The sequence below is a fragment of the Amphiprion ocellaris genome, chromosome 18, assembly GCF_022539595.1.
Source record: "Amphiprion ocellaris isolate individual 3 ecotype Okinawa chromosome 18, ASM2253959v1, whole genome shotgun sequence".
NCBI classification, from domain to species: Eukaryota; Metazoa; Chordata; class Actinopteri; family Pomacentridae; genus Amphiprion; species Amphiprion ocellaris.
In genome coordinates, this window is record NC_072783.1 from 32,173,102 (window position 1) to 32,183,640 (window position 10,539).

Below are 10,539 nucleotides of genomic sequence, written 5' to 3' on the forward strand. Positions count from 1 at the left end.
AACATTGAGCTTAATGGTATATTCCACCCAAAATACTTGTACATATACCAAGAAGTCAGTGTAAAGGAAATGTAGACCTAAAAGGATTGTTTAAAGGAATATTTAAACGATTATTTTCATTATTTAATAATCTGTTATCAGTCAGAATCCTGGTAAACTTATTTTCATCAGTTTTTTAGTGGAAGTCACAAATAAAGGAGTTCTTGGTTTTTCCCAGCGTTACTGAGTCCAAAGCTGCTGTTTCAACACAGAACGTTCACATGCATCCACAAACCTCTCAGCACTCAAACATCCACAGACAGGAGGCCGGCTGGACCGAGGCTCGGCGGCGTCCTCAGACCCACGAGTCGGGGAGTCGCTGAACTTGTTGGTCCAGTTTGAAGGCCTCCGTGTGGTCCAGTAGAAGTCCACGTAGTCGGTGATGGCTTTGAACCGCAGCGACTGGCCGCCATCAGGTGGACCGGCTCGTCCTCGTAGGGCTCCTCTGGTAGCCTTGAGGGAACCACAGGAACATTCAGTAGCTGTTGGAGTTCTTCCTGTCAGGCTCGTGGTAGAACGGTTCTGAAGAATCTTGTACTCGTCTTATCTGGAACAATCTAACAGCCTAAACTGTTAACAGCGGTGTAAAGAAGCAAACACACAGGCATAGATTAGGACTCAAACTAGATTTATTTTAGAAAACAAATCAGCTTAGAGGCATTTGTTCACACATGTGGCTGAATAGGAGGCCGTCCAATCAGATTGGAGGTCTTCACTCTGTAGGTTGTTTGTTGGGTGAGACTCTTGGACCTCCATCAGCTGACGTGGATGTTTGATGGTCTTCCTCTCTAGTGCCAGATGATTCATCCATGAATTCAGCAGCTACAGACTAAAATGAAGCTCATGCTGCCGTTATTGAATTCCTGTTCCAGATCAAATGTTCAGAGCTCACCTTGAATGCAGCCGTCTGCTGTCTGATAGTTTTTCTCATTGTAGTCTTCAATAAAGTCTTTTTCCTCATGTCAGGATGTGGTGAGACTCTTTCTCAGTCGCTGCAGACGTCCCTCATTGTGCATCTCCAGAAAAGAAACAGAAAAACTGGTCACTGCTTCAGCATCACAAACGCTCTCCAGCATTGAGAGTGTTTTAGGAATTCATTCATTGTGTTGTGAACTTTGAAGGAGCAGAAACTTTACAGCTGCCAAAGATATGCGCTCCAATTCTGGATGTTTTAGGAAATGAAGTTCATCAAATGAACACCTGATTTTTGCTGATAACTCTCATTAAATTACTGAAGAAATCTAAGATAAAAACCTGTAAACTCTCAAGCAGCTTTTGTTAAAGTTTGTCTATAATTCTATCATCATGTTCTGGAACCAGGACTCTGCAGAAGTTCCTTCAATCAGATACTTGTGTGTTTCTGTTTAAGGCCTCAGGTTTGAAAGTACAGCAGAGGATTAGAAAGGAGTGATTTTAATATTTAAATTAGTCCAGTAAATGTTTGGAGTAAAAATGATTAAAATTTTGATTTAGATAGATTTGTGTCAAATAATATTGTAGAGTCTCACTTAAATATATCCAAATGAGTTCAGTGTATTTACATTTTATAGAATATTTGATTTCTTAATCTCAATACTGTAGGGTCTGAGCCTAAATATTATAATAATGATGTAAATTTAAATAATAAATATTGTAGTGCAGAGTCATAAACTTTAATCAGCTAAACTTACATAATAAATATCACTGCACAATCTTAACCTGAACATTCATATTATTGAGGTAAATTTACATAAATCATGATATTTAAGAGTCTTAACTGGAATATTTCTAACATGAATCTTTTTGTATTGTGCTGATAAACAATAATAACCCGACTTTCAGATAATATTTATTGTCTGTGATTGTGAGACTAAATTCCTCCACATTCTGGAACTTTACATGCTGTAGGAATAAATAAAAATAAAATCTGTTCATTTCCACATTATGCACATTTATTTATTTATTTATTCTTAATATCTCAGACTGAATGGTAGCTGGCAGTAAAAACAAACTCATCTGCTGGACTGAATTTCCCAAAATGGAAACATGGACAGAATTTAACACTCATGTATCCATGGCAACGCTAAAGTTTCTGCTTCTTACCAAAGTTCACAACACAAGTAAAGATTTTAATGTAAAACTTCAGGGATGACTGCTGACCATAAGTATTCTGATCAATACTTCATGATCAATATCAGGACAGATGTTACAACTCCAGCTGTTCCATTAGACTGCAGTTATTCACAGAGAAATTAAAACATCACATTCCTCATAAAAACTAGATGGGACTTTTATTAAATAAAGTGTTGGTGAATAAACTGTGTAAAAAGTGCAAAGCAGCTCCATTAAATCAGGAGATGTGAGACTTCCACAGCATGGATCACCATCTGCTGTGTTGATTCATAGCTGAATGTCAGAATGAACTGAGATGGAAAAGCTGCTTTGAGCTGCAACATTACAGTCTGACAATCCAACACCATCACAGTTTTCATCTGGTTGTTTTGCTCCAACATGCTGTGAAGTTCAGTTTTTACCTGAATCAATACAGAGATTCTATTTCCAACCAAGACTGGAATAAGAATTAGAATGTTATGAGGTTATTAATGCAACTAAATCCTTTCAGATGGAAGGATTTACTTCTAAGTTCTAATTCAAGTTTCAGTTGGAGCTCATTGCATTCACAAAGAAAAACAGTGAAACCTTCATAGCAACATTTAATGAACCTAAAACTTCCCTGTTGGCTAATTGGTGGAGTTTGTTACTGAGCATCTGAACCTTAAATCCAGTGAGACGACCATCTTCAGTCCAGGCCAGTCAGAGAACTTCAAGACCTTCCATCAGCTGGACCAGATGTGGCATCATCTCCCTCTGAACATCTGGATGACAGGAGAAAAGACAGAAATCAAACACAGATCACAGAAATACAATTTATTCACTTTCATCATTTTATAAAAGTAGCATGAACTTTATTAAAACTTGACAACATCAGTAATGAAAGCAAATGTTTTTATCTTGTGTTGAAGCTAAATTTAAAGTCAATTTTAATGACAGTTTATCCTGAGAGGAGTGAGAATGGAGCTTTTCTTTCCTTTTTAGAATATTTCCTCAAAATATTCTGTTTATTATTGGCTTTAGAAGCATTTTTCTTTACTTATTTATTTTTAGATACCTCACCCTGATGCACTTTGCTGGTTTGCAGATAATTTCATGTACAATGAAATTAAAGATCTTCTATTATAACATATTTTGCTGAAACAAGAACTGAAACCTTCTCAACCATCTCTCAGTCTGCAAAATTCCAACTGTGACAAAGAATTATCTGATGTAGTTATTATTCTAATCTTTAGTGAACCAGCCCTGGAATTAATAAAAATCTGTATATGGATATGATTTTCTCTGATGGGACCACTATGGAAGCCGTAGTAATTATTAACTATCCTTGAAGGGAAAGATTGGGTCTTCATTCAGGTGGATAAAAAAATGCTCTTCCTTTAAAAAAAACAAAAACCTGCATCCAATAAAGTAAATCTCTTCTGCACTGCACACATACTACACTTTTGTATAACTCTGGATGTCAGAGTAAAGGCAGACAGATCCACTAATCAGCCACAACATTCTGACCACTGACAGCTGAAGAGAACAACATCCATCATCTTGTTCTAATGCAACGTTCTGCTGGGAAACCTTGACATTCATGTGGATGTTTGACATGTACCACCACCTAAACACTGCAGGACAAACAACCCCCTAGTCTCCATGGCAACAGCAGTCCCTGATGCCAGCTGTCACCCTCAGCAGAACAAATTAAACTGCTCAGGAGTGGTCCGAGGAACACGACAGAGCTAAGCTGTTCACCTGGGTTCCACACTCCCCACATCCACATCTGATGGAGCATCTGTGGGATGGTCCAGGATCAGCCTGGTCTAGGTAGGACCCACCCTGCAACCCACAGGATCCACAGAATCCACAGGATCCCCAGAGGTTCTGATGAACTACTGGGTCAGAGGAGTTTTAGCAGCATAAAGGGACCAACACAGTATTAGTGAGGTGGTCAGAATGTTCTACTGTTATATTGTCATGCTGATTATATGATCAGTAAATGTTACCATCAATTATAACGTCCACATTGATCAGGAAAAAAACAACAACTATCAGTTCATTCAGAAACTGTGGGGTTAAACCTAAAAACACAGACCTCAACAGCAGTTTGTTTCAAAGCAGAACACCAGCCGGTTTTCACTAAAGAAGCTTTCAGAGCAACAATTAAATGACAGTTTTGTTCTCATTAAGTTCAGAGTCAGAATCAGCCAAAACAATGTTTACACACATCAGGAAAAGAAAAACTTTTATAAATATTTCATTTGTATAAGTACTTCTATACATATAGATTCCTCTTTCTAAGTTTGATCAAATCACGTTAACTCTGTGTCCTGTTGTACGATGTTTTCCCAACAGATGGCGCTACCCTCATGAATGGAGCATCAACAAGTGACGTCTACAACACAACAGAAATGTCTGGAAGCCAGTGGCCACCACTTTGAGCACCTCTTGTAATTGTAGAGGCCAAAGATAACTTTTATTAATCTCCTGATGTCTGAATAAATTTGGTATTGAAATATTTATGCTAGTTTTTCTTTTCCTGATGTGTGTAAACATTATTTTGGCTGACTCTGTATGATGGGTTTCTGACAGGTCACCAGGCAACATCTTTTTATAATAATGACAAACATACCTGCATTCTACAGGAGTGATTTTCCTCATGTGCAGGTAAAGATGTGTGAGGAGCTTAGAGATGACAGGAGCAGGAGTCATCCTCACTAATTCAGCTTCCACCTAGAAACAGAAAGACCACAAACAAACACACTGATATACTCTCAAACATTCAACCTCACAGCCTCAAAATATCTGTTTAGGAAGTGTTGTGTTTCTAAATTCTGCTGAAAGCATTGGCAGACATTCTCTTACAAGGTTGTATAAAAAGCAGCTTGTCCTCTGAGCTACTGAGAAATCTTCCTGAACAAAGTTTCTACGTGTAAATCAGCCTCAGTCAGAGATAACAGGTATCACAAATTACCAACAACTTTCTTTGTTAACTCTGACTTTCTGCTTCAACCTCACATAAAAAGGGGAGTTTAACTCATCAGGTGACTGAAAATGAACGGCTTGTGCAGTTCTAGATCCAAAAGTAGGATGTTTCAACTCATGTTTTACTACAAATACATGCAATAATAAATACATACAATGGCTAGTTGTTAGTTTATTCACTATTAATGTCACTTTATATACTGGATTGAACTTGAGCAGTGGAAGAGAGAAGGAATTTAATGAAATTATGCAGATTCAGAGAGGTAATGTTACGTTAAGCGCGGTTTAATTCAAAGCAGCTGAATGTTAAACTTCAGTGCAGCTCAACGGGTTTCAGTTAACCTTAAAGTAAAATAACTTTTTTAAAAGCTAAAATACACAGCAGAGAAATAGAGGTTGAGAAGTTCATTTTAATAATGACGGACAGCTGTGGCAGCAACTAACAGGTGTTCAGCCCACCTGTGTTAATTAGCCCACTAGCTAACTTAGCTGTTTAGCTAGCTAACGGTCCGGACCAACTGTTCAAACAGGACAAAACACAACTCTTCACAAGTCGCTGACTTAACTTACAACAAAACAACGCCACTGGTTAGGAGTATTTATGTTCTTACCGTGTTTTACTCCAAAAACAAGGTCAACAGCAGCCAGAGATGCTACCAGACATTCCAATCATAGATATATATAGCAGACTAGATGCGCTAGCGCGCTGTCTTCTAGATACATCTATGGTCTGACCAATCACTGCTCTCTGGCTCTCAGTCAGTCTGACCAATCACTGCTCTCTGGCTCCGCCCTCTAAGAATCTTGTTGTCGTTTGGCTCCACACCTGATGACCACTTCCGGGCTCAGAAAAAGAAAAAAACGAACCTTTTTTCTTTTCTGTCTCTTACTGATTTTATTTTTTGTTATTCTAAATATAAAATGAAAATCAAAGCATTTTTAAAATTGTGTATATCCCTGTTTGATCATGAAAAGGAAAAATGCCTTGTATTTCAATTTTAATTTTTGTATTCTAAAACGAAAATCAAATAACCACTCCTTTTTTTTTCAATACACGTTTCAGAACGGAAAATCCAATTGCCACAATATACACAGACCCAAAATATACACGGACCATTTACATATGTTTTATACAAGAATATAGCATTACTGCAATAAATCTATGACATTAAATTACAAGAAAACAGATCAAAGTTGGCTGTATTGTAACTATTTCAGACACAGAAAACAGAATGAAGTCCTTGAATTTCCATGCAACTGCTGATTTGTCAGACATGTTTTGAACTGAGTAGCATTTCATAACAACTTTTATTGTATCAAATGCATTGTTCAATGCACAGAAAAAATAATGTAATTTCATGTCGAAGAGATACAAACCAAAACTGATTTCTGCACTAATGAATTTACTGTATTTTGCCTTCATATCAGAGTTGATTGAAATGCTGAAATGATACAAGCATTGCTCATAATTTGACATGTCCCATTGCAGTAAGTTTCTTCAGAAAGTCTGGATGAGCAGTTTATGGGTGTCACTGAAAACTGACTCCATCACACTAAAACATCATGATATCCTTGGGCGCATCCTCCGTGGGCCGCTGCTGTTCACGCTTATGTGTGTAGGCCGCACTTTGGTAGGCGTAGATGCAGCCGATGGCACCGAGAGACAGCACGATGTAAGGGATGAGCAGGTAGAGTCCAACATCTGCCACTGTCCTCTTATTTCTCAAGTCTAACGGGATACTTTGGGAGAAGTTCTCCACCAGCGTTTCCGCCATGGTGGTCAAGATCATGTTCAATGCGAATATGATGACGGCCACCAGGCCCCCGCAAGCTGCAAAAAAAAAAGGGGTACAAACATAAAAAATATCCCCCAACAATTATGTAAATGTCCCAGTAATTTCCCTTCTGTTGCTCCCAGATGCTTCTAACATTTGTATCACCTACCGCTGAGTGAGCTGAAGGCGTAGACTCCACTGGGTCCCATGTAGGTCTCATAAGGGTTGCTGACACTGTTGTACAGGGAGATAAGGATGCTACCGACAGAAAACAGCAGACACAGGGCCAACAGGCACACAACCAGACCTTGCAGGACCGCTGGGACAGTGTCAGTGGTTTTCATCAGTACAGTAATCACTGCAAACACACACATGCAACTGCACATTTATATCATTTAGAACATCTGAAATCCATTATACAGTGTTAGAGGCTGGTAAAACTGTGAGCTTTCTATGAAGGATACTTATTATCCAGTTAAGTGTATGCTCACATGCTGTACTGGTATTTGTACCATACATATATCTTCTTTTAAAGGATCAGCTCACCCAAAAACAACTTTTTCCTTATTTACTTATAGCCACATTTAGCCACACACACATATTTAGTTACCTTTCTTGAATTTTCTTTGGAAATAAAATTGTAGTTGTAGTTAAAATGAGCAAATAGATAATTATTTTATTGCAAAAAAAAATTAAATCTACTTCCATTGTTTTTTTGTTTTAATGCAAAAACATAGCATTGGTTTAATACATACATATATTTTTTTTAAATGATTAAGAATATAATTCATGTTATTGGGGTAATCCTTGGATTGTGGGAGATTTTTAAAATTTATTTTTGCATGTGTTTTGAAATAAAATTTTATGCAACCCTATCCCATGATACAGGATGCAATTCTTTCAAATCATGACATAAAAACATTATGTTTAACCTTGAAATTGTATCTTGCACTGTAAAAGAAAAGAAAAGAGACAAAAAATTAGGAAAAAAAAGCAGAAGCAGAAAAATACTACTACAAATTTTAAAAAATAAAAAAATTGTGAATAGATATAATAATAATAATAATAATAATAATAATAATAATAATAATAATAATAATAATAATAATAATAATAATAATAATAATAATAACAATATATAAAATCATACAAAATAATTATATATTTAGTTGAATTAAAGACAGTAAAACTGTATAATTGTACAGTCACACATTGTAAAAGAAGGAAATACTATTTTCTGATGATTTTTTTATGTCAGCCTATAAAATTAATGCTTTTGTTTATGTGATTTTACCAGATATCCGTGATTTAACAAAACAGAGAAAATATATAAAAGTTGTACCACTTTTCCAATCCTTAATATACATAGTTATTCTGTCAAATAACGACAATATCTTTAAAAAAAAAAAAAAAAGTAATTTTTTTGTTAATTTGAATAGTGTCATTTTACTGTTGCACATTATGAAAGAATCAATTAGTTTTCTTTGGAACTGACCTTAGAAGTAGATTAGCGTCAAGGAACCCCTCAGAATAGTTCTTTCAATAATCTTTTTGCAGACCTAATTTATATTTTTAGCTCTCTGTTTTGAAGATTTCATCTGTCGGAAATGATTCAACGACTGAGCAGCCTTGGTGGTGTAGTGCGCTCTCTGACTGCTTTTCTAATTTTTTATTTATCAGTAATGAAAAATCTTGCAACTTGTTTTTATATTCGAATGAAATAAAGCAGTATAATACTGGAAGTCTTAAACATTAATCATAAAACTGATTACATAACATACAGGTTGAATTTTACAAGGTACACAAATACAATAAAACTAAGCTTAAATCAATAAACCAAAGTGCAAGTTTAGGCCTCCACCTAACCCTAGTAAAAACAAAAACTTCCAGGAACCCATTTTAGTTGAAAAAGGTTCTTCAGTGAGCTCTTGTCTGAACTGAGCTGTTAAATGTTCTGTCAGAAATGTACCAAACAAGCAGGGTTCCTTGAACATACTAATTCTAACAGAGTACATTTGACATTTGTAACATCCACAGTAACAGGGCACTGCTTCAGGAAAGACATGCTGCTGTTCAGTGATTTTAAATTTTCTGTGTTGTTTGAAGTCCAGAAATAACCTACACTATCTCCTGTCTCAAAACCAGTGAAGTGCTTTTGTTTTTTTCCTATTTCTATATAGATGAACCGGCCGTGGGAAAATTACCTTCGAAGGAATCTACATTTCCAAAGACAGGACAAGAGGTTCTAGTTAGTATCCCGTTAAAAAGTCCCAACGTGATGTCAGCACTTCCATTGTAAAGGTCGCTTCCACCTCTTGCACAGTCCATTTTAATTACAGCCCATTGCGCTGACATGCCGTATCCCAACAGCCCCACGGCAATGGCTGTAACCAGCGCGCTGGAGATGAAATGCAGGGTCTTCTTAGTGGACGGCATTATCGCTGTATTCCAGCTGTTCAATCTAAATCCCTGCTTCTCTTCTCTAAAGCTCGGATGAAGCCTCAGACACAGATGAAGACTCGATGCTCCTCTGAAGATTCTGTGTATGAGTTACCTTCCTGGGTGGGGTGAAATGTGGACTGCTGGTCGTAAAATCTCATGTTTATGACTGTGACCTTTGATTTGAAAGGAAAAGAGTGAGCTGGTTGTCATAGCAGGGACACCAGTTTCACCAACATTTTTAACATGGTTGTTGTGCCATGTTTGGTCTGTAAAAACCAAATCCTATTGGTTGTCTGGATTGTTGTCTCTTAAAGGCTGGCATTAACTGAATTAGCTGAGCTCAACTCACCAAACATTTAGACAAGTAAAAGACCCATTTGGAAGGAAACTTTTAGGAATTCTACTTATTGTTCTTTATTGTCTGCACACACATTCTGATGCACTTTGAAGGCCGCAGTCTTGGATTCAAAGTCCTGTTCTTAATATACTGTAGTGCCATAAACTTGTTATTGCAGGTGGGATAATCATCCAATCACACCTACGTGACAACAGCAAAAAGTCCTGACAGGTTGATATCATTTCCAAGAAGATATGAGGATATATTTGGTTCCTGATTACACAGCGATTCCATGATGCTATAAAACCTCAGCAGCACGTGGTTCCTGGTAATGACAGAAGAAGCTACAATGACCAGGGCATGTATTTTTCCAACCCCAAAAACTGACACATTCAGTTCTCATAATAACTGTAATTAAAATTTGTAAATAATTTGTTATTTCAGCAAGAGACTTATATCTAGTTCAATTATACTTTGTTTTAAAGCAGAAGTGTAGCCTTTGTTTATACATATATACATTTTTAATTCTATTATGAATCAAATTGATGCTCTTGAGGTAATGTCTTGATTGAAAGTGTTTTTTTTTTGCATACGTTGCTTGCTTTGTGAAATTAAACTTTGAACAACCCTATCCCATAATACATCATACAGTTATTTCAGATCAGAACATAAAAACATCATGTGTAAAACCTTTAAAAAAAACTACCGTAACACCAAAAGACTGTAAAAATTGTGAATATAACGTCAAATATATGTGAAATATGGATATGTTTAGTTGATTTAAATACAGTGAAACTGTAATTTTACAGTGTGTGACTACATTGTAAGAGCAGGAACTACTATATGTAAAAATACAGATTTTGATATTTATAGATGGCCTTT

At 36.5% G+C, this 10,539-nt stretch overlaps 1 protein-coding gene across 7 annotated transcripts; it reads right to left on the reverse strand.

Moving 5' to 3' along the window:
* Positions 1–650: 650 nt before the first annotated feature.
* LOC111569421 (clarin-3) lies at positions 651–9,434 on the reverse strand. Of its 7 annotated transcripts, none has more exons than XR_008599592.1 (7): positions 9,083–9,434; positions 7,048–7,236; positions 5,715–6,934; positions 4,751–4,851; positions 3,874–4,010; positions 932–2,894; positions 651–868 (listed from the first exon to the last, which is right to left on the reverse strand). XR_008599592.1 is itself a non-coding variant. In XM_023271527.3 (3 exons), the coding sequence occupies exons 1-3, from the start codon at positions 9,312–9,314 to the stop codon at positions 6,657–6,659; spliced, it is 699 nt and encodes a 232-aa protein (XP_023127295.1). In that variant the 5' UTR covers positions 9,315–9,434; the 3' UTR covers positions 5,494–6,656. The 7 variants fall into 7 exon arrangements, 1 of the variants encoding a protein (XP_023127295.1); XR_008599591.1 differs by having other exon boundaries at positions 3,874–4,013; XR_008599595.1 differs by lacking the exon at positions 3,874–4,010 and having other exon boundaries at positions 651–827; positions 932–1,055.
* Positions 9,435–10,539: the final 1,105 nt, after the last annotated feature.